Source organism: Rhinopithecus bieti, unplaced genomic scaffold, assembly GCF_001698545.2.
Source record: "Rhinopithecus bieti isolate Rb0 unplaced genomic scaffold, ASM169854v2 scaffold_14876, whole genome shotgun sequence".
Classification (NCBI taxonomy): Eukaryota; Metazoa; Chordata; class Mammalia; order Primates; family Cercopithecidae; genus Rhinopithecus; species Rhinopithecus bieti.
In genome coordinates, this window is record NW_016807955.1 from 5,721 (window position 1) to 30,810 (window position 25,090).

At 36.6% G+C, this 25,090-nt stretch overlaps 2 protein-coding genes across 10 annotated transcripts in view; one reads left to right on the top strand and one right to left on the bottom strand.

Annotated features, from left to right (window-relative positions):
- The window catches only part of DORIP1 (dopamine receptor interacting protein 1), a 6,114-nt gene extending 5,428 nt beyond the window's left edge, over positions 1–686 (top strand). The window contains 2 exon segments of the mRNA XM_017884176.1: positions 405–529; positions 532–686. Coding sequence (XP_017739665.1) covers positions 405–529; positions 532–587 — 181 coding nt within the window. The 3' untranslated portion in view covers positions 588–686.
- Positions 687–17,386: 16,700 nt separating this feature from the next.
- The window catches only part of KLHL28 (kelch like family member 28), a 122,902-nt gene continuing 115,198 nt past the window's right edge, over positions 17,387–25,090 (bottom strand). For 7 of the 9 annotated variants that reach the window (XM_017884182.1, XM_017884185.1, XM_017884186.1 and 4 more), the window contains 2 exons: positions 24,391–24,599; positions 17,396–22,264 (listed from right to left, as the gene is read on the bottom strand). In XM_017884182.1, the coding sequence (XP_017739671.1) occupies positions 22,101–22,264; positions 24,391–24,599 (373 nt within the window). In that variant the 3' untranslated portion in view covers positions 17,396–22,100. Of the gene's footprint in view, positions 22,265–24,390; positions 24,600–25,090 lie in introns of all 9 variants that reach the window. The other 2 variants (XM_017884184.1, XM_017884190.1) reach the window with 2 other exon arrangements.

Here is a 25,090-nt window from a genome sequence, read left to right on the forward strand (position 1 = left end):
CCCCCCAAAAAAAAAAAAAAAAGAAGTGTGTAATAGTATGCAGGTGGTCATCATTTAAACATAAAATATTACTTAACACTATAAATAAAAATATCTGCATACAAATCAGGACATAAAGGGTTCTTTTAACATTTTCCCTGTAAAAGTTTTCTTATGTATGTGTTTACTCTTTTTTAAAAGAACCATACAGGTTATAAGTTCATCTGTTAAAATATGTTTTTAAGAAATTCTTAATTTCCACATTTCCAATTATATTATATGGTCTATAGAGATGGATATCTTTTTCAGGGAACAGTATACGAACAATGTCGATGTTTTTATTCCTTAGTTATGAATTTAAGGAATGTTTATCTTAAAAACAAAGTATTATAATTTTCTCCCATACTATATTATTTAATTTGCAGGTATTTGTTGGAAGGTGCCACATTATTTAACAAAGAGGAACATCATTATTCTGCAGCTTTCCAGATTGGTGGACATTGGATGCACTATGATGGGCTCAGAAATGTGAATTTAATTTTGTTAAATAAACCCCAGAGTTTCTCCTCTTGTCATCATTGGTTTATATTCGAGCAACAGAGAAATAAATACAGACTAATGCTAAAAGTTGTTTTCCCTCCTGCCCATGCTCCCCTAGATGAAGGGCTTTTATTTTGTGTATACTTGGTATCCAAGAAAATAGTTCAACTATACTAGTTTCAGAAGTGTATTTTCAGTGTTTAACCCCAGGTAAATGTTTTATATAGAGGATCTATGCAAAACTGTTTGTAATTTTTTTTATATTTCCTGAGTTATTTTATATGAGCATATTTTATGTTGAAATAAAAGTATCTTGTGGCCTTTGTATTTTTTATTTATATGTACCTCAAAGATTTTACAATTCTGTCCTTGAATTCAAGAAATACTTTGTCATCTGAATTCTAAATTTTCTTTTGGATATTCAAGTAAAACCTAGGTAAGAGTATTTTAGTTTATATAATTTAACAGTTCAAAATATATCTGACTGTATTTCTTTGCCCTACCTCACTATAATCCGAAGTGCACTATTTGATCTAGTATGGATTTGAATGTATAATTTATCAATGGCTTAGTTTATTTGTTCGATTTGCACAGTATCCCTGCAGCAGTTTTAAAAGTATGAGAAATTTTCAGAGCTTAAGCTATTTCTTTATAATGGCAAATTACTTTTAACTATTTCCTAAAGTATTATAAACCTGCCAGTGGATTTTAAGTGATAGCTAAGCTTCCAAGCTTAATTCAGGTTGTTACAAATAAATTATATAACTATCCTAAGTGTTTATCTTATAATTAAATGTAATTTGAAATGCTCTAATATATTTTGCAGATAAAACAACTATAAACAATATTAGGCAACTGGATGTTTACTAGTGTTGGACTAGCAATAGAAATGCACTTTAAATATATATTTAAGGGGAAATGTGTGCCTGGAAATATTTCTTTTCCTAGTGAAGTTTTATATTGACACAGAGAAAAGAATACTTAAATTTTGGAGGGATGTCTACTGGCTCCCTTATAAGTAGTGATTGATAGCATGCGGCTTTGACTTGCAATACAAATCATTAGGATTTTATAGGTATCAGAACATTACATTTCTTTATAAAGACCCTAAGGTCACTCTTCTTTTGCAATTTAAGGGAAAAAATAAAGATTCTCAAGGGAAAATACTTTTGAAATTTATCACCATTTTAGTGTTTACATTTCAATAAATAGTTCACTTCAGGTTTGGGATTGAGATTAGTTGCAATATATTTAGAAACTTCTACATGACAGCACAGATCACTGCCATCTGCTGAATTGCTAAAGTGCTTGGTGCCATGTTGAGAAAACTTACCTGAGAATGGATAAATATGGGTGAAACATTACTGAGAATGCCTCACGTTAGCAAACACTATGAAAAGTCTTGTTTATATATCAAACTTATTTTACAAAAAAAAATTCACCCCAAGATTGATTTAGATGGTTTCCCAGGTGTATCTGAATAGGATTTAATTTAGAATAAACTTTTCTGGGGACACCTGATTGCATGAATTGAAGTATACAATAACACGAATATTAGAGTAAACATAAATGGTGTCATTAACAAAATTATTCCTAATGCACATTTATTCTTTTAGGAAATGCACTTTATTTGGAATACTAGTGTATCATGAAACAATGACTTACCTACCTCACAGGGTTGTTGTGAGGATTAAGATGTTTGTTAAAATCTTGACTACCTTGAACATGCTAATAAAAAATTTTTTTTCTACCTCTTTTATTTGCAGGCAAGGCTCCCAGATTTTCTCTTACTAATGAACTTTGCAGATTTTAAAAGTTATTTAGGCTGTAACTCATATCACTGATATATTTAGTGTGTAATGGAAATTGAGTATGCCTTCTTGACCCCAGATTGAGGCTTAAGGAGAACAGATAGTTTATTTTATGGTAGCAGTTAGTTGATAGAAATAAGAAATTATCCGCTGCTGACCAAACTGAATAGAAAAGGATTAAAAGAAAGAATTAACTAGATTATCTACGGAATGTGAAAGTGAGCGTATGGAAAATTCTTTGTAATTCTATAAACACCCTTAGAGCTAAAGACATGAGGTAATAATCAGAATATATATATATATACACATATATGTGTGTGTGTATATATATATATATATATATACATACACGTGTGTGTGTGTGTGTATATATATATATATATTTGAGATGGGAGTCTCGCTGTCACGCAAGCTGGAGTGCAGTGGTTACATCTTGGCTCACTGCAGCCTCCGCCTCCCTGGTTCAAGCGATTCTCCCACCTCAGCCTCCCTAGTAGCTGGGATTACAGGTGCACAGCCACCACACCTGGCTAATTTTTGTATTTTGAGTAGAGACAGGGTTCCACTATGTTGGTCAGGCTGGTCTCAAACTCCTGACCTCAGGTAATCCACCCTTCTCAGCCTCCCAAAGTGCTGGTATTACAGGCGTGAGCTTCCGTGCCCAGCACCAGAATATATTTTTAATCAACATACCACAAACCACTACTATACCTACAGGGTCAGCAAAAATAATTTTAAAACCTTTTCTACAATCTGGCATAAAGAACAAATAAGCAAATTTAAGAAGGAGTCTTCAACCAGCTTCAGCAAAAGAAACCATTTCTTCTTTAACTTCTGCAAATGATCTTATTCCTTCAAAGTAGTTTATAAATTATTAGAGTTTGTTTAAACTGTCATTAGATCTAATCCAATGAAAGAGGAAGAGAAAGGATAACTGACTACCACAGGCATGCTTACTAGAGTGAGTCCCGTGTTCTATTTCTTTCCTAAAGTATGAGCAAACAACTGTATAATCAGATGACTACTATGACACATAAAAAGCTATATGTGGCAGGACACGTGGCTTATGCCTGTAATCTCAGCACTTTGGGAGGCTGAGGTGAGAGGATCACTTGACTCAGGAGTTCCCTAGGCAACATAGGGAGACCCCATCTCTACTAAAAATACAAAAATCAGTCGGATGTGATGGTGTTCACTTGTCGCCTATAGTGCCAGTTATGCAGGAGGCTGAGGTGGGAGGATGGCTTGAGCCTGAGTCGGAGGTTGCCCTGAGCAGAGATCACTGGAGCAGCCTGGGCAACGGAGCAAGACCTGTCTCAAAAATAAATAAATAAATAAATAAATAAATAAATAAATAAATAAATAAATAAAAGAAAAGCTGTACATGTTGAGTATATGAAAAATTTAGTTTTGTTTATGTGTTTGTTTTTTAGATGGAGTTTTGCTCTTGTTGCCCAGGCTGGGGTGCAATGGCGCGATCTTGGCTCACTGCAACTTCTGACTCCCGGGTTCAAGTGATGCTCCTGCCTCAGTCTCCCAAGTAGCTGGGATTACAAGCATGTACCACCACGCCCGGCTAATTTTGTATTTTTAATAGAGACGGTGTTTCTTCATGTTGGTCATGCTGGTCTCAAACTCCTGATTTCAGGTGATGTGCCTGCCTTGGCCTCCCAAAGTGCTGGGATTACAGGCGTGAGCCACCACGCCCAGCCCAAAATTGAGTTTTATAATGATTCAGTGACGTTCAATTATTAGAAAATAACTGTAATGTACTATAAGGCAGAAAGGGTAAGAAGTTCATGTAAAATGATTGTAATTAATATTACTAAACTACGGCCAAACCAAACATTTAAAATTGTTAAATTTTCTCCTTTTCCTTTGTTGATGCCCTAGCATTTAAAATCAGCATCAAATTATTCTGCCCTAAAACTGCATAGCTTTAAAAGTTCATCTTATTGAGACATTTATACAAAGATCTTAAATTCCATGTCTTACTATCAGGGGTTCCTACATCCCACCGTACTGGCCCAAGCTCCACTCTCTGGTCACCTGGACAGCCTCCTTGCCATGGTTTGAATGATGGTGTCCCTTTCAAATTTTACATTTATCTTAATTGGTGGTACTGAGAACTGGGGCCTTTGGGGAGGTGATTAAGTCATGAGGGCTTTGCCCTCATGAGTGAGATGAGTTGCCCTTATAAATGGACTTTTTTTTTTTTTTTTTTTTTTTTTTTTGAGACAGGTTGCTCATACTTTTTTTGAGAAGTTTTTTTTTGTGTGTTTTGTTTTTTTTTTTTTGAGAACTGTGTCACCCAGGCTGGAGTCCATGGCAACAGATCACGCTTACTGCAGCCTCACCTGCTGGGCTAAGTGGACCCTCCCATCTCAACCTCCAAGTTGGCTGGGACTACGGCAATGCACCACCACGTCCGCTTAATTTTTAAAATTTTGTGAGACAGGTCTCTCTCTGTTTCCCAGACTGACTCAAACCCCTGGCTGAAGTAATTCTCTCTGCTCAGCCTCCCAAAGTGCTGGAATTATAGCATGGAGCACTGCTGCCCCAGCCAGTAATGGGGCTTCAGAGAGTGAGTTGGCCCCCTTCTGACCTTCTGCCTCCTGCATTGATGATGCATCAAGAAAAGCCGTATCAGAGTGCTGGCATCTCCCATCTTGAATTTTCCCAACTTCCAGAGCTGTGAGAAATAAATTTCTGTTCTTTATAAATTACCAATCTCAGGTGTTTTGTTATAACAGCAACAAATGGACTAAGACAATCTTTAACCTCAATTTAATTTGATCCTGGGATAAAATCGCCTTTCACACTAATCTCTTGTAGCTGAGGAGGAGGAAGTTAGTAAAGAATATGCTCAGTCTGTAGCTAGAATAATTTATTTATGTGCTAAGATGTACATAATTTTTATCCTCAAATGAGCAGTTAGTTCCATATGTTTATTGCACTGTTTTCTCAGTAAGGATCTTCTGCAGGATCAGCTATTGTTTTAAAACGAAAAGGTGAGCTGCTTTGGCAGGAACCTCAAAAAGAGTGGAATGTAACAGGTAGCTTTGGGAGCAATAAGACCTGTGTAGACAAGTTAGCGTAGTAGAATCAGAACTTGCTATTTAGCTGTATCTTTGTACTTTATGCTATTTATGTTTAATGTATTTTTTTCATTCTTTATTTTGATTTATTTTTTATTTATTATCATTTATTTTTGAGACGAAGCTTTGCTCTTGTCTCCCAGGTCTGGATGCGAGTGGCATGATCTGGCTCACTGCAACCTCCGCCTCCCGGGATTCAATGTGATTCTCCTGCCTGCAGCCTCACGAGTAGCTAGGAGTAAGGTGTGTGCCACCAGCTGGCTTAATTTTTTGTATTTTTATTAGATCAGAGTTTCACCATGTGGGCCAGGCTGATTCTTGAATCCTGAACTCAGGTGACCACCCTGCCTTGGCCTCCCAAAGTGCTGCGATGATACACGTGGGCCAGCCATGCTGGCCTCTTTGAATTATAAACACTCATTTCATATATGAACTATAAATAAGTATGTAAATAAGTAATATCAAAAGAAGTTGGAAGAAGAAAATAATGGTCATGCCATAACTTTCTCCACCACCATTATTCCATCTATAATTTATACAATTATGAAATTTTTTTTTGGATAATCTAATGACTGGTTACACTGGTAAAGATTTTGGAAAGTCTAGCATTGGCCCTCTACAGTACGAAGAGAACCAAGAACCAAGGAGTTAGAGCTCGGAAGGAGAAGTGTAATACTCCTCGAGGCCAGCATAGTGTAACAGAGATAATTAACATGACAAAACTCCAAGAGGAAAGTAAGATCTCAGGAAACAGCTGTGGTCACCTGTTCAGGCTTTCTTTCACCTGGACACTTGCTTTCAGAAACATTGTGTCTTCTTAAACCTTCAAAATTCATGTAGTTATTTTACAAAGGATATCATTCCTTTAACAATCTTCTACCTACACTTTTTTTTTTTTTTTTTTTTTGAGACAGAGTCTCGCTCTGTCACCCAGACTGGGAGTGCTGTGGCCGGACTCCAGCTCACTGCAAGCTCCACCTCCCGGGTTCACGCCATTCTCCTGCCTCAGCCTCCTGGGTAGCTGGGACTACAGGCGCCGCCACCTCGCCCGGCTAGTTTTTTGTAGTTTTAGTAGAGACGGGGTTTCACCGTGTTAGCCAGAATGGTCTCGATCACCTGACCTCGTGATCCGCCCGCCTCGGCCTCCCAAAGTGCTGGGATTACAGGCTTGAGCCACCGCGCCCGGCTTCTTCTACCTACATCTTGATCATAGTATCCCAGGTGCTGAAGTTTGGAAGCAAGACCAGGATGGAATAAATTGTCCCCAAATAGATACAACCAAACAGACTTTCTCTTTTCCTGTTAACCTAACACAGAGTTATAACAAAGAATAAAATACACTCCACATAATTAGCTTTAAGGGCAGGGTGGACAAAATCTAAGGGAGTTTTTGAAGAGGAGGGAAGCAGATACAGTAAGTATCTCCGCACACCCAACATATGAGAATTTTAGCACAGTGGAAAGGGAATGGGAAGGAGAAAAAAACACAGGAGAGCTGACCTGAACTCAAATTAAGAAGAGACCAGGTTAAGGCTTGGAGAAAACGGCCGACCAGCTAGGGAAATCCCTTCCCAAGAAGGCTAAATTTGATTTGGGGGCTGCAAGCTAGAACACGGTAATATCAGACATATTTTCTCTGCAGCATCTATTTAATGTATACTTATTATCTACCATTTGCTAGTTGAATTAGATATGCTTTCTGCCCTGGAAGTGTATACATGCTCATAGCGAGAGAAAAATGAGTAAAGCAATGATGACAGTATAAAACGAAATACTGTGTCAGGGTAGGTACCCGAGGCTTTGAGAGTACACAGGAGGAACAACTCTGCAAACAACTGCTGTGAGGTTTTTGAACCGGGCCTTTCACAGTTGCTGCCTACCACTCCTGGAGGAGGTCTGTAAAGGAAAAAGACTACAGATCCTTCAGCTTGTGATTTCAAAGACAATTATATAGTACTATTTCCTCTACCTCTACCCCCAAAGCCTAACTGCCATTATTTCCACTAAAATGCTATAAGCCTTACATTTAAAGATAAAAAATTTCCAACACCCTCAAATTTTTAAAAAATTTATCATAGCTAAAGTAATCCACACAAATTATTCTCATTTGTTTCTCTTTCTGATAATAGGGAAGATATGAGAGGAAAGTGAGAGGGTCACTTGGGATTAGCCTTCTTTATTATAATTAGTAGTAGTAGTAGTAGTAGTAGTAGTAGTAGTAGTAGTAGTAGTAGTAGTATTTTGAGACAGAGTCTCGCTCTGTGGCCTCGGCTGGAGTGCAGTGGTGCAATCTCAGTTCACTGCAACCTCTGTCTCCCGGGCTCAAGCAATTCTCCGGCTCAAGCCTTCCGATTAACTGGGACTGCAGGGGCTCGCCACCAAGCCGGGATAATTTTTTTGTGTTTTAGTAGAGATGGGGTTTCACCATGTTGGCCAGGTTGGTCTCCAAATGCTAGCCTCCAGTTGATCTGCCCGCCTCGGCGTTAAAATGTGCTGGGATTATATAGGCGTGAGCCATCGCACCTGGCCAGGCCTTCTTTAAACACTTGGTAAATGTCCGAGGGCCTTCTTTAAACACTTGGTAAATGTCCGAGGGCCTTCTTTAAACACTTGGTAAATGTCTGAAGGACTTCTAGAGGAAAAGGACTGATTCCCAACTCCTACAGTATTCTTCAAAAGCACTAGGTGGCAGGAGGTCTACGGCATAGAATGTAAAGGACCTGCAGAAAAAACAATACCTGAACTTTTTTTGGCCTTAAAAGTATTAACCGTGTGTGTGTGTGTCTGTGTGTGTGTGTGTGTGTGTGCGTGTCAGAGTCTCGCTCTGTCGGCCAGTCTGGAGTGCAATGGCCCGATCTCGGCTCACTGCAAGCTCTGCCTCCCAGGTTCAAGCCATTCTCCCGCCTCAGCCTCCCGAGTAGCTGGGACTACAGGCGTGTGCCACCACGCCTGGCTAATTTTTGTATTTTTAGTACAAAATTGTACCGTTGTACTGTTGGCCAGGCTGGTTTTGAACTCCTGACCTCAAGTGATCCACCCGCCTCAGCCTCCCAAAGTGCTGGGATTATAGGCGTGAGCCACCACGACCAGCTGTTAACTTACTTTATAATTTGGATGATGCGAGCAAATTTTCCTTCTGTTCTGTGACACTATCTACTCTTAAGTCGGGGGAAATATACAACCAAGATGCGTTTAATAAAGCTGGCTGTGCTCTCTGCCAACACTCCCGCTAAAATATTATTTGTAAAGTGACCCCTGGGGCTTCTTCACCTACTTCTTCCCAACCCTCTTGGCTTCTGAAATTTCCCCCTCTTCCTTCACCTCTCCTTTTGAGAAAGCTTAGGAATTTTATCCTTAGCAAGCTTATAAAATGCCAGAAGACCTAATTCAGGATTGTCCTTTTTCACCCAGGAAAAAGACTGGAATTGCAGACTAAGTGAATCATGCTATATGATCAATGAATTATCTCTATTATCATTAGTTCTTGATTGATTGTGGTTTTCAGGCTGTCAAGGAAAGGCAAGAATATGGCAGTTAAATCCAGATTTTAAAGTTAGATTGCCTGGATTCAAATCTAGGCTCAGTCATGGGCTGTGTGGCTTTAGGCCTGTGACTTAACCTCTCTATTTCTGTTTCCTCACTGTAAAGTGGAGATAATACTAGAATATATCTCATAAGGTAGTGGTGAGGATTAAAAGAATTACTGTATATAGCACTTATTGCCTGACACATAGTAAGCACGATGAAAGTGCTAGCTACTGAGGCAGGAGAATAGGAATTTAGGGTAACCAAGGGTTAAGGCATAAGCAAAAGAACAGCAGGTGCAGATAGTTCTGGGCGACATTAGGCAGCATACAGGCCACATCCTGGCTCCTGTGATAACAAGACAGAAGTTTCCACTTCAATCTCTGATTGACTGCAGGCCAAGCCTCCACTTCAGCCTCTGATTGGTCGTAGGCCAATCCTTCATAGGGTGTAACCAACTGGAGGCCTCCAAAGGTCATGTAGGAGTGTTGCCCAAGTTCTTTTGGCTTTATAAAAACCCTGGGGAACATTTCAGTAGCGGGACCGTTGAGTTGCTTCTTGAAGCCCATTCCCCCTCTGTGGCATGTACTTTCACTACAGTGAATCTATGTTTTCGTTACTCTATTCTTTTGTTGCTTTGTCTTTTGTTGTTTCCCTCTTTTGTTACTTTGTGTATTTTGTTCTTTGTTCAACACTCCAAGAACCTGGACAATTCAGAGTTAAGACCTTCCACCCATAAAATTATCATTATGGATTCCTCTTTCAATATTTTATCAAGAAATTACAGTAAATTAGTGTGTAGTGTTGTTGCAGAAAATGAACTAAATTCTATGCAAATATTTCAAGTTTGTTGGCTGAAAACCATTGCTGGTATTTCTGTGGAAATGAAGATCACAGAACAAATTACAATGTAAAAATAGTTTTAAAAAGTTAAATACATGAATTAGTTTAAAATGCAAGAACAAAGCAAAAGCAAAAATGTGAAGACAAAGTGAATAAAGTTTCCAAGACATCACATGATAAAATATCCTATCTTGTTCCTGTTCAAAATCTTTAACCACTTAACCACCATACTATCCAAAACTGTTTATCCCCCTACCATAGTCTGAGTGTTTATGTCCGCCCAAAATTCATATGTTGAAACTCTCATCCCCAAAGTGATGGCATTAGGAAGTGGGGGAAGGCAATTAGGTCATGAGAGTGGAGCCCTCCTGGATGGGATTAGTGCCTTTAGAAAAGAGACCCAAGAGAGATCCCACACTCCTACTACCATGTGAAGACATAGCAAGATTATGCCTATGAACCAGAAAAAGTGTTCTTACCAGACACCAAATCTGCCTTTATCTTGGACTTCCCAGCCTCCAGAACTGTGAGAAATAATTTCTGTTGCTTATAAGCTACTCAGTTTATGGTATTTTGTTACAGCAGTCCAAATAAACTAAGATACCACCATATATATACACATATACACACACTATATACACATTACTATATATAGCATACCGATAGGTATGCAAAATGGAATAAGACTTTGATATATATTTCCATATGTATTAGACATATATAGATATACACGTATATCTATATGTAGACTTAATATGATATCAGTCTTTTAAAATCTGGCTATAAAACTTTTTCAGACATACTCCTGTATTCAGTTGAACCACCTACTCTATTAAATTCTAGGACCCTTGTCTATTTAAATTCTTAACTCTCCTCAGGGTACACACAAGAATATACTTTCTAAGACTTCTTTCCTGATCAGAGACAAAAGTGATTGGTCCATCCTTATTTACATCCTGCCTTACTAAGAGATTTAAATCAGCTTTTGATGTGCATTAAAGCATAAGAAGCTTTTCAATTCTTTAGCTATATTTTAATGTTAGACATAGTTTAAGCCAAAATGAACCTGAGGCCCGCTGACACCTTTTAACAAGCCCGAGTAGGGAGACTAATAAAAACAGCCTGTAAGACTGGGTGCAGTGACTCACGTCTGTAATCCCAGCACTTTGGGAAGCCAAGGTGGACAGATCGCCTGAGGTCAGGAGTTCGAGACCAACCTGGCCAACATGGTGAAACCCTGTCTCTACTAAAATACAAAAATTAGCCAGGCATCGTAGTGCTCACTTGTAGTCCCAGCTACTTGGCAGGCTGAGGCACGAGAACTGCTTGAACCGAGGAGGCGGAATTTGCAGTGAGCTGAGATTGCACCACTGCCCTCCAGCCTGGGCAACAGAACGAGACTGTGTCTCAAAACACCACCACCACCACCAATAACAACAAAACAGATATAAGGCACTTTTGTCTATTGCCAATAGGTATGCAAAATGGAACAGCCTTTTGGAAGAACTGGACAAGATCTAGCAATGTTGATGTCATCCATCCTGGCCCAGCAATTCCACTTCTAAAAAGCCATTCCCTAAATACAAACTGACAAATGCACAAGGCAGTTCATCACATTCATTATTTGTAAAGGCAATGGTCTGAAAACAACTCAAATGTCCATCAGTAGACTAGTTAAAAAACCTATGGTACATCCACACAGTAAAGTGCTGTGCAACTGTAAAAAAGAGTAAGAATGATCTCAATATATTGATATGGAAAAATCTCCAGAATATATTAAGTGAAAAAAAGTGTTTTTGTAGTACGCTATCTTTTTTGTAAGGAAATGGAGAAAATGGTATTTTGTTTTTAAAATGAAACAATGAAACCAACATCTAATAAAACTTATTACCTATAAAAAAATAAACTGAACATGGTGGAAAAGATGAAAATGCAGGCAAAATTTCTGTGACTGCATCTTGTCATATAGTTTCTACTCTAGATCAAGTAAATATTATATATAATTAAAAATTAAATCAAAAAGTATATCTTGAAAATTTTAAAGCTGAATCAAAATAACCTAACTATACAGTCATTAGGCTAATAACCAAAGAAAAGTATTACTTCATTTGACTCTAAAGTCAGTGTTCGTATCATACATCCTTGTAAAATATAATTTAAGGATGGAATAATAACAATCTTAACTTTTGGTCTTATTATTTATTGGTATTATTATTTATAGCTATGTCAGTATTGCTAATTTGAAACTATTATATGTATGTTGTAAGATAAAGCAAATAGGTAATTATGTCAATGTTGCTAGACCAATGTTTTCAGACTAAAAAAAGATATATGGCTGGGCGTGGTGGCTCACATCTGTAATCCCAGCACTTTGGGAGGCCGAGGCGGGGGGATCACGAGGTCAGGAGATTGAGACCATCCTGGCTAACACGATGAAACCCCGTGTCTGTGAAAAATACAAAAAATTAGCTGGGCGTGGTGGTGGGCGCCTGTGGTCACAGCTACTCGGGAGGCTGAGGCAGGAGAATGGCGTGAACCCGGGAGGCGGGTGAGCCGAGATGGCGCCACTGCACTCCAGCTTGGGTGACAGAGCGAGACTCTGTCTCAAAAAAAAAAAAAAAAAAAATAAAAATCAAAGCATTTAAGTAAAAGCCCTTTTCCTCTCTGTTCAAATTAAAAAAATAAAAATATAAAGTATTTCCTAACTCTGCCTACTAAATAGCCTATAAGCAAGGACAAATGAGAGAGCACCAACTAGCACCCATATTGGGATCTCTAAATACCTTTTCCTAGCAAAAGGTACCACAGGCCCTTAAAGGACTAGGTGATTCTGGATTTGGGGAAGAAAATGTAAAAGAAAACTAAAACACAAGGATGCCTGAATTTGATACCTGAATTGTGGTTACAGGAGAGAATATCATTATTTTTAAGACACATACACTGAAGTATTAAAGCATAAAAGGACATAATGTATTCAACTGACTTTTAAACGGCTTGAAAAAAATGAGAAAACATAAAACAAATGAAGACAAATATTAAAATCGGTTAATATTGGAAAAGTATACAAGAGTTTTAACAACTTTTCTGTAAATTTCACAATATTTTAAATTATTTCAAATAATTTAATAATTTGTTGGTACTTTTAAAAAAAAAAGAAAGGAAACTTTCTTTTTCTTTGAGATGGAGTCTTGCTCTGTCGCACAGGTGAGAGTGCAGTGGCCTGATCTCAGCTCACTGCAGACTCCGCCTCCCGGGTTCAAGTGAGATTCTACTGCCTCAGCCTCCCGAGTAGCTCAGATTACAGGCGCCCGCCACCGTGTCCGGCTAATTTTTGTATTTTTTAGTAGAAACGGGGTTTCACCATCTTGGCCAGGCTGGTCTCAAACTCCTGACCTCATGATCCACCCGCCTCGGTCTCCCAAAGTGCTGGGCTTACAGGCATGAGCCACTGCGCCCGGCCAAGAAAGGAAACTTTTAATGGAACTTAGTGGGTATCCACAGGACTGAGATGGACAATTAATTGAAATGTGTATATTGAAACAGATATGTAAAAATTTTTGGTTTCGTGATACTTAATCATTGTTGGAGGTTGCTAGGTCACCAGTTCATTACTCTGAAGACTGCGAAAGGAATGAATGAAACATTTTCTCCTGCCATTCTTGTACATAATGTATCTCAGAGTAACCCAGGTAAGTGATGGATGAGGAAGTGCTTTCCTTTATAGGATTCCAGCTAATAAATGCAGAAGAAATGACAGAATTGGAGAAATCACCATTTTGTAACTCCTAATGTAATATTAGGTTTGGTGCAAAAGTAACTGCGGTCTTTGCCATTACTTTAAAAGGCAAAAAGCACAATTACATTGGCACCAACCTAATAACAGATTCAGCTGTGGCCATCAAGAGCTGCTAAAACCATCAGGGGAGAGTTTGATGGGGAACTTGATAATAGAGGGATCAGGTTAACACCTGAAACTCAAGCCTAGAAATTAATCCTAACATAACTAAAAGTGAGATAACCATAGTAGACCTTATGATGCGATGCAATAGGAAGTACATACCGCATCAATTATGCTTGACAAAAAAAAAAAAAAAAAGAACCTGAATCTAATCAAAACTCTACATCCACCTATACCAGTTTAAAAAAACAAAATAAAACAAAACAAAAAAACAACAACAAAAAACTTGAAGAATGGAACAATAAGATAAAAAACAGCACAAAAAAGCAATTAGCTAAATCTAGCATGTGGGGCAATCTACTAGACAAATGGCCTCATTTCCTCAACAAATACATGGCATGAAAAAAAGGGGGTGGGAGGTAGTGACTGGTAGAGATTAAAAGGGATTTAAGAGACATAACAGTCAAATACAATGAATAAACCTCATTTAGACCCAGAAGTAAAGCAAAAAAAATTTTGAGATAATCATGGAAGTTTGAATATAGACTGGGTACTAAATATTACAAAAGTAGTAACTTTTCAGTGTGAATATATCAGTGTGGCTTATAGAAAAGTAGCATAAAATTTTAAAGTGTCCTTATCAGTTAGAGATGCAACCTCATTTATTTACTGGTTATATCACATGATGTCTGGGATTTTCTTTAAAATATTCCAGCAAAAACAAAAGTGGAGTGAATAGATGAAATAAGATTAGCAAAATACGGTTAATAGTTGATGCTGGGAGATGGGTATGTGGAGGTTTCATTTCTATGAAAAAGAAAAAAAAAAAAAAGCCTGGAAGACATATCAATACTCACTTGAACTGCTCTAATACATACTGTCTTTTCATCACACCACTCAATTTTACTCCTAGACTTGAGTTCTGGCTCTGCACTGGAAGGGTTTTTTTTTTTTTTTTTTTTTTTAGTATTCCATTGCAAGTCTATTGCTGACTCCTAAAATCTAGTCATCACAGTCTTCCACATTAGAGTTGAAACTTCCACCCCTATTACTGCCGCAAAGGAGAGGATCATCTAGTAATTTTATGAAGGGACCCAAGAGACATAACTAGACCTCTGCCAGACTAGCACTTTTCTCTATTCTCCCTTCCAGGGGGAAAATAATCTGAGGTGACTTTTACATTCCTCTAGTGGATTATGGGGTATGTCTTATATTACTCATTTACGCCTTCCACCACATCTTGCACATACTAAACTCTCAATAACTGTCAGCTGAAAAATTTTACAATGACTTCTGAGTAATGTGAAAGCTATTTCTGCATGCTTTAGAATAAAAAGGCAGAACTAAAAAAGCATCTATGTGGCCAAGAAATGTCAATTTCAATATTTTAATGTGTACTCCATTCAAAATGCATTATTTACATTTTCTGGGTCATCTATAATACACTTTAAACACTTCAGGATATGTCTGTTAAGTTCCAAGTTCAACTCTAGGAGTTGCCCTCATTAAGAATGCAGTTGAGTTCCTTAATATCAAAAGAAAGGAAATCAGTGTTTCAAAAACAAGTCTGCACTCCCATGTTGATTGCAGCACTAGTCACAATAGCCAAGATACAGTATCAGAGTGTGCATCAATGTTTGAATGGATAAAATGTGGTACATGTATATAATGGACTATTCAGCCATAAAAAGAATAAAATCCTGTCATTTGAAACAACATGGATAGAAATGAAGGACATTATGTTAAGCAAAATAAGCCAGACAAATATTGCATGCCCTTACTCATGTAGGAGCAATAAAAACTTGAACTCACAGAGGAAGAGAATAGAATGATTACCAGAGACTGGGAAGGGTAGTGGGGAAAAAGGAAAAGACTAGATGGTTAATGGGTACAAAAATACAGTTAAATAGAATGAATAAGACCTAGTGTTTGGCAACACACATGGGGCCTGTCGGTGAGACAAAGGAAGGGAGAGCATCAGGATAAATAGCTAACGCATGTGGAGCTTAATACTTAGGTGATGGGTTAATAGGTGCAGTAAACCACCCTGGTACACGTTTACAAATGTAACAAACCTGAGGTCCTCTGCATGTATCCTGGAACTTATAATAAGTTTTTTTTTTAAAAAAAAAGATATAGTGTTCGGTAGCACAATAGGGCAACTATAGTTAACATTAACTTATTTCATTAAAAGAGTAGAATTGGAATGTTCGTAACACAAGCGATAAACGTTTGGGGTGATGGATACCCCAATTACCCATTTGATCACTGTATATTATATGCTTGTATCAAAATACCATCTGCACCTCATAAGTATGTACAACTATTTTGTATCATAGCAAATTAATTTTATACCTTTTTTAAAAGACTGGAGTTAAGGGGTGGCTAGCTAGCATTCTATCTAGGAAATTCATGCTGAAAGCAACTTCAAGTACTTCTCTTATCTATCCATAATCTAATCAGTATTCAGTGCTTTGCTAATTAGCATGTTAAATGTCAGAAGCATTTCTTGGGGAAGTGGCTCATCAACTACAATGATATCAGAAAGGTGCTCTTGACCTGGCATGGTGGCTCATGCCTGTAAATCCAGAAATCCAGCACTTTCAGAGGCAGAGGTGGGAGAATGACTTAGGGCAAGGAGTTCAAGAACACCCTGGCCAACATAGCAAGACCTCATCTCTACAATATAAAAATTAAAAATTAGCCAGGCAGTGGCCCACACCTCTACTTCCAGCTACTCAGGAGGCTGAGGCAGTAGGATCATTTGAGCCCAAAAAATGGAGGCTGCAGTGAGCCAAGATTGTGCCACTGCCACTGCACTTTAGCCTGCGCAACAAAGTGAGATTCTATCTCAAAAAAAAGAAAAAAAGGAAGGTTACTTTTACTTATAAAGACTGAATCCATTCAGGCCTGTAATTTACCACTTCCTAAAAAAAGCCACCCAAGTCTCAACTGCTTGTTTCTTTGGGATTGCTGGTTACCTGATGCTGACCACAAAAGTAATGAAAACCTCTTGGATATTACAGCGTCTGCCTCAAGTAAACCTTTCAAAAGGCTGGTTAGAGAATCTAAAAGGACAGAAAGCTGGGACTGCAATGGGCTTACCGAACACTTTTACTCTTGTTTTACTTATGTTTCTTTTGTAAATGTCTGAATGTGTGGCAGAATTGGCTTAAGAAATGTTTTTTTTTTTTTTTTTTTTTTTTTAAATTTTGGAAGTGTGGGAGAAATGGGTTTAAAAAATTTTTTTTTTTTTTTTTTTTTTTTTTTGAGACGGAGTCTTGCTCTGTTGCTCAGGCTGGAGTGCATTGGCATGATATCGGTTCACTGCAAACTCCGCCTCCCGGGTTCAAATGATTTTCCTGCCTCAGCCTCCTAAGTAGCTGGGATTACAGGCATATGCCACCATGCCTGGCTAATTTTTGTATTTTTAGTAGAGACGGGGTTGCACCATGTTGGCCAGGCTGGTCTCAAACTACTGACCTCAGGTAATCCGCCCGCATCAGCCTCCCAAAGTGCTAGGATTACAGACATGAGTCACTGCACCAGGCCTGGCCTAAAACAGGTTTTCACTGTAACCTGCTAATGAGGATGTAAAGGTGTGGCTACTCTATGGCTACTACCTATCTATGCATAAAACCCTAAGAGATGAGCATGACAAAGTTAGCTTGGTTCAGTTCACAATTATCATATGACATATACAAAGTAGATTTTTCATTTTTATTTTAAACATTTTACATTAAATGAAATTTAACCATAACAATTACAGAACATTACCACAATAATATACACAAATAACCTTTAAAATAAAAAAAAGAATACAATTCTCAACTAGTTAAATGACACTTTAGTATGTAAACATAAATAAAATAAAACCCTGATGCTAAAAAGTTACATGTTCAGAGGTAAAATACATATACAAAAACATTTAAACTACCACAACTAGATCACATTCTTTGCAAGAAGAGTACAAATATTAGTACTCTACAGCTACAAAATTTCAGAATCCTGTTAAAATCAAAACCGTTGCTGGTTTATAATACACAGCACAATTCATAAGGCAAAAATATAGGCATTATCATCCAGTTCTTTAATTTCACTTGTATTTTAAGGCAAACTTGGAACTTTTGCTTAGTATTTAAAATAAATGGGACTTACACATGGTAACTTGACAAAATTAACAATAAATTATCTCTAGTTAAAGATGTATAATATAAAAGACATATGGATAACAATTTTCTCTCTGCAGAGATGTAAACTGGATTTTTATTTGACTCCATATTCACACCAGTAGGAAAATTTGTAAACCTATTGTATTAAAAATGTATTGTATTCCTCACTCTTTTCAAATGTGTATTAACACCAAACCAATGTACTGTAAGTGAAAATCCAGTGCATATCCAGCCATAGAATAACTGTTATCTAATTAAATCATGTCTAATTAAAGTGCTGTTTACAAAGGGAAAAAAGGTTAAGAAGTAGAACTGGATGTTAACTCGACATGTGACATCTTATAATTCCTTAACTTTTAGACTACAGAGGTTATGAGGTTATCACAAGTTTACTGAACTTTAAGCAGTAAGTGTTTATTGTAGAATCTGATTTTCCTGAAAATGAGCACTTAGGTGACAATACTAGGAATCCAACACCAAAACTGAAAATAAACACGACATGTACATATATTTCTCTCAAAGTCAGCCAGAGCCTTGATACTACAGGAAATATATATATTTAAAATGTCTATAGTTTTCTTGCTAGAAAATACATTATCCAATTCTAGGAGATTTGGAGTTCTATAAATATTAGGTTTTAAATATTTCTTTTCATGCCAATAAAACCTAATTGGACACTAAGGAATTGCTTATGCATAAACTAGGTCTCTAATTACTTCTTATGATGTCAGAGATAAGGAATTAGATTCATCCTTCACCAAAATAGTTATTAGGGTCTCTCCCACTATATTTTACTCTCTTTGGGTGAAAAAGAGTCTATCTTATCTCTCTAGCTCCCACAGCATCTAACAGAATGTCTCATACATATAGTAAACCCTCCGTATGTGTCAGATTATCAAAATAAAATTTCAAAACCTAATGCCATTTTCCTATCACTTGATACCACTTCCTATAGTTTAATATTCACTCATATTTAAAACAATAACAGCAATAACATAGAATTTGTAAATATCCTTGGAGCTACATTAAAAGTCACTTACATTCTATTACAACATCCATGATTATTGAATAGCCAAAGGTGCCTAACAGATTAAGTCGTTATAATTATAGAAGGCAAGTATCTTGCAACCGATTGCATTAATTTCTATTTCCCAGTGCTGCTCTTTTCCAAAATATTTCTGGGAAATCTTAAATAGCTTTTCTCTTCGTGCCTGAATATGTATAATTATTTCTAATACTTTTAATCATGAGGATTTATAACCAAACATTTTGGTCCTTTTTAACATTAGAAACATGTGGCTTTAAAGTCACAATTTGTCAGCAGAGTGTTCACAATGAAACTTCTCACAAATTTGTAAAAGAAGGCGCTAATGTAAACATACTAGTTGTCAGGTCAGATTAGTAGCTCTGGTTGCTACGAATAGTACAGTAGGTTAAGCAATTCTAAAATAAATATACTTATAAATTTTGAACATTTTTCCTCTTCCCTTCACAGATTTTCAAAATTTGTTCACTGGTGTATGGCTCCTACTACTGCCCAAGATATTTCACATTTAGTCTTCATCAAGATGAAATTTAGATTTTTCAAAAACAATGACCAGTATATGTTTTTGATCTATTTTACCAAATGATTATACACTAATTTGATAGTGGAGATGATACATGAGTAAAACGTTAAAATACAATGTATAGATGTGTTTATAATTAAAATCATTTTCTTTCTTTTTTTTGTATTTTTTGAGGCGGAGTTTCACTCTTGTTGCCCAAGCTGGAGTACTATGGTGCAAGCTTGACTCACTACAACCCCTGCCTCCTGGGTTCAAGTGATTCTCCTGCCTCAGCCTCCCAAGTAGCTGGGGTTACAGGCACCTGCCACAATGACCAGCTAATTTTTTTGTATTTTTAATACAGACAGGGTTTCACCATGTTGGCCAGGCTGGTCTCGAACTCCTGATCTCAGGTGATACACCTGCCTCGGCTTCTCCAAGTGCTGAGATTACAGGCATGAGCCACCGCACCTGTCCTAAATTCATTTTCCATAGTCTTTCAAATTCCCTTATCTTTTGGGAATAGGGGATTAAAAATAGTATAAGAGGATATATTTAATAATTTAATTGCTATAAACAAAGAAAACTGAATTGGGAATTTAAAACTAAATATGTGATGAATCTATTTTAAATTGCTGTTCTTTAAAGTCTGGGCCAACTACAATAGTGTACCTATTTCTATGCAATAGATTTATTCAAATCAATGAAAAAGTTATTGCTATATATTATTATGTTATTCAGACAAGCAACATAGAAAATACTCAGACTATCAGTCATATTAGTTGCTCCTGTTGAGTTCTAAATTAGAAGAGACTAAAAATCACTTGCAAGGTTTTATAATCTGTGCAAATATTCATAAAGCATGATACTACGTTTATGATTAAAAATGATTTTACATAGTTTTGTAGTATATATTCAAATCTACAACTGGCAGTTTATGGAAGAACAAAGAACTGTAAATTGCCTGGCTATAGTATTCAAGAAATAAACATATATACTAACAAATGAACCTATGTTTTATCATTACAAATGGCTTCTTAACAATAGTCTAGAACATTATGGCACTTAAGAATATAATATCAATTTTTTTCTTAGGAAAAATTATACACTGGTCTTGAGGAGACTTTATAAGGAGATCGCAGACAGGTTTAAAAAAAAAATCAAGGAAAAGAAAATCAAATGACTACAGTTCCAAAATGCAAGTACCAACATCATAATAAAATGCAAGTGAATGTGTTTAAGACTAACTGACATTTACTAAAACATGCTAAAATCAAATAAATTAACCACTTCCTTTAAATAAGCTGTCACTGGCTACAGCAAATAATTTCACTTTAAAAGATCATTTCTTTAATCAAAGTAGAACTCAACTTAGAACCATTACTCAAGTAAACATTGAGTTCCAGTTTTCCTCAATAACATTAAAATATTCAGTTACCTAAGAAATGTACAAAGTAATGCATAACTGCCTAGTGCTTTATATTTAATGCATATATTTCTGTTTTTAAGAAGGACATGTAATATCTAGCACAAGAAGAAAGAAGATCAAAAGTGTAACTTTCTTTAAATCACTATTCAGGAACCATGAAAAGCATAACAATGCTTGATGATTTTTGGATGTTAACATTAGTGTAATCACTAACATTTTTAATAAGCACAAATGAATCAAGCCATTAAAAATGCAAAAGACTATCAAAACATGTCATGCATATCTCATACTGAACATCCAATAGGACATCAGTTACAGCCTTGTTACAAATCCTACAGTTAGCACCATTTTTATATCTGAACACTTTGAAAAAGCAAAGATCTTAAAAAACTAAAATTATTATAAGGATATATGAAAAAAATTAATATGCACTAAGAATGGTACTAAACACTGCTCAAATATTTACATCAGCACTGGAAAGCCTGCTGTACTACTGAAGAAAAACTGAAACAACTGATATACTTAAACTCCTATCCATGCTAACCATAGCACAGACAGGTAATTAAATTCATCCAACGTTAACCTGTCCATATACAAAAGGCATAAACAGTAAATATCTGACTTCCTAAAATAGGGCCCCAAATATCATGATAATAAAAGCAATTGTCTTAAAAATTTATTACATCCCTAGCCCTAAAACCATTTAGCAGGAAGAGTATTCATTATGGCATGTTATTTACAACCCTTAAAAGTACCAAAATAAAAAGCAGCCCTTTATTTGTTTTAAAACAAATGAAAAATGTGAAGCGTTTACATCCAAGAAGCAGTATCAGCATTCTGTCCATTCATTCAATACACTCCAGCACCTAAAGCATCGCTCATCCTAGTAAATCATGGTATCAGGGAAGGAGAGCTAGAAATTAAAAAAAAAAAAAAAAAAAAGCAGCAACGTTTTCTCTACACGTACACTTACGAACATAAAACTAGTATATCTCAGTCTTCGCAGAAAAAGTGCACAATTCAATTGACAGGGTCTTTACTTTTTTTTTCCCCTCTTTTTTCTTTTTGATTATTGATTTACTGTGTCATCAAGAGCAACCAAAACTACTTGTCAATTAAAAGTACCCAACAAAACTTTGAGTCTTCATGCCACTTCAAGTTAAAAAGAAAGCAATGCAGCTTGTGGGTTTCAGAAAACTGGGCCATCTGTTCATGCAGTACAAGTTTCCACCATACTATTTCCGAGAGTTCACATTTGTCAAAGTGCAGTTAACCCAAAATTGCAGCGACAGTATATCATGCCAGCTGAATCCAGCCACATATCTGAGATAGGATCATATTTCTGCACTGTATTCAGATAGGAAGACCCTGAGTGACCACCGACGACATAAAGGTAGTTATCGATCACAGCAGCACCAACTCCTAGGAGAGGGTAGCAAAAAGAAGAAACATGTTAACCGTGAAGTATACTTTTTCTCACTAAAAATAAATTTGTATTTTAATGTTTTATTAAAAGACATTTGAACAATCTATTATTAATTATATTATACAACCAATATACACTAGTCATCCCCTTATCTGAGTTTTTGCTTTCCATGCTTTCAGTTACCTGCAGTCAACCATGACTAGAAAATAGGGAATACTGTACAGTAAGATATTTTGAGGGAGACCACATCCACGTAACTTTTATTACAATATATTGTAACAATTGTTCTATTATTGTTGTCCCTAATCTCTCACTCTGCCTAATTTACAAACTAAACCTTATCATAGATATATATGTATAGGAAAAAACATTATATAAATAGGGTTTGGTACTATCTGAAGCTTCAGTCCACCAGGGTTCTTGGAACATATCTCCTGTGGGTATGGGTGCCTACTGGAGCAATATGCGCTTGATGGAAAAATAAAATCCTTAAAATAAAATAAGAGTTATTGAGGTGGGAGGATGGTTGGAGGCCAAAAGTTTGAGGCAGCAGTGAGCTATGACTGTACCACTGCATCCCTACCTGGCTCGACAAAGTAGGGCCCTGTCTAAAAACTAAACTAAAATAAAAGCAAGAGTTGAAGTCTTCCTTTACCTCTCCTCTCTAATTCTACTCTTCCTTCCCCTTCACTAAAGGAAAACAGAGTATATATCTTTCCATAGGCTTTTTTTTTTTTTCAAATTTAATTTCATTCTAGAAAAATCATTTTATGAGGTTTCCAAATACACTGAAATATTTAAAATATATTAAATGACATAATTTATGCTTCAAAAAATTCTACTTTAGATATTATCGTATATAGTTCTAAAAAGAAACAGTTTACCCCAATTTTTTAAGTTCTCATTATTTCTGTGGCTTTCCCTCTCAAGGATACGAAAGAAACAAATTATAGTAAACACTAAAATAGTTCATTTCAACTTGTCCTTTCAGTTTCTCTTGCATGTTTGTTTCAAGAGATTCTTTAATCATAAATATAGGTTGAACATCCAATACCCAAAAATATGAAATCCAAAGTGCTCCAACATCTGAAACTTTTTTTTTTTGAGACGGAGTCTCACTCTGTCTCCCAAGCTAGAGTGCAGTGGCACGATCTCGGTTCAAGTGATTCTTATGCCTCAGCCTCCCAAGTAGCTGACACTATAGGCATGTGCCACCATGCCAGGCTAATTTTGTATTTTTAGTAGAGACGAGGTTTCACCATGTTGCCCAGGCTGGTCTTGAACTCCTGACCTCAAGCAATCCTCCCACCTCGGCCTCCCAAAGTGCTGGGATTACAGGCGTGAGCCACACTGTGCCTGGCCCAACATCTGAAACTTTTTGAGAACCATATGATACTCAAAGAAAGTGTTCACTTAAGCATTTCACACTTTAGGGTTTTTGAACTTGGCATGCTCAACCTGGTAAGCATAGTGCAAATATTCCAAAATCCCAAATCCAAAACCTGAAACACTTCTGGTCCTAAGCATTTTGGATAGGAAATATTCAACCTGTATGAGGAGTGCTCCCTAAAGCATTTCCATCAGTATCTTAAAACCTTTCCCTTAAAATGATGTGATGAGTTTGAGTTCAAAGAAAACAATTTCTCCCAAACCACAAGAGTGGATTTGTTTTTTTTCTATGAACTCTGAAATCCAACTTTTTTGATCAACTATACCCCTTGGGGAAGAAAGAACATTTGAAAGTGAACATACAGATTACTGATGTACAATAGAAAACAAAACAGAACAATCCAAGAGTTGTATATATGTAACATATGAAAAGATGACATTTGTTACATGGACAAAAAGAGCTTCTATAAATATACACTCCAGTATAAGCATTTCCCAAAATGTATTCAGCAAGTTTGAGAAACCATAATATGCACACTGGCATATAAAAGTCATAAGAAATCTATATACTTCTGTCTAGCTAATTGTCTTTCAAGTTTACCACATACAAGTTTTTTTTTTTTTTCTGGACAAGTAATATTCCTACTGCTATATTCCAAGGAACTATTATTGCAATTACATCATTATAGAAAACACTGCCTTATACGTTTGGAAATTAATAAAATTTTATTACCTGTTCTAGGTTCTTTCATTGGTCTACACACAGTCCACTGATTTTGATGAGGATCGTATCTTTCAATGCTGGACAAATGTGAGACTCCATTATGTCCACCCACCACAAAAATAAAGCCTAGCATGACACCCACGCCAAAGTGAATCCTTTTATCTGCCATGGATGCAACCATCTCCCAGGAGTCCTTACTTGGATCATAACGCTCCACACTGCAAATATTTTTTAAAAAAAATTAATTTACAGATCTTTTGTGTCATTCTTCCTGTCCAAGCAAAACTAAAACCCACTACAGCTTTAAAAGTTCACGTAATAGAGAGATATTAAATAAGAGTAGTCTGCCACAAATGCTTAGGTTTTGCTGATAAGATTGCAAGGATAAAAGCTTACCTTGTAAACAGGGTGCAATTCCATATGCTATTCCATTATATTGTGCAAGCAGCAAAGTATATTAAGAGCACAGAACTTGGAGTCAGAAAACCTGGGTTCAACTACTAATTCTGTACACCTAGGGCTGAATGAACCTTAGCTCTACTGCTGTGGATTTGTGTAATCCTGAATAAGTCATTTCCTCTCACCTGCAAAAATGAGGATAGTGCAACCTCAAGGGATTCATGTAAGAATAAAGTCAAATGAGTATGCACGTGACTTTGAAAACCACTAATTGAATACAGATTTTTTTTTTTTTTTTTTTTTTTTTTTT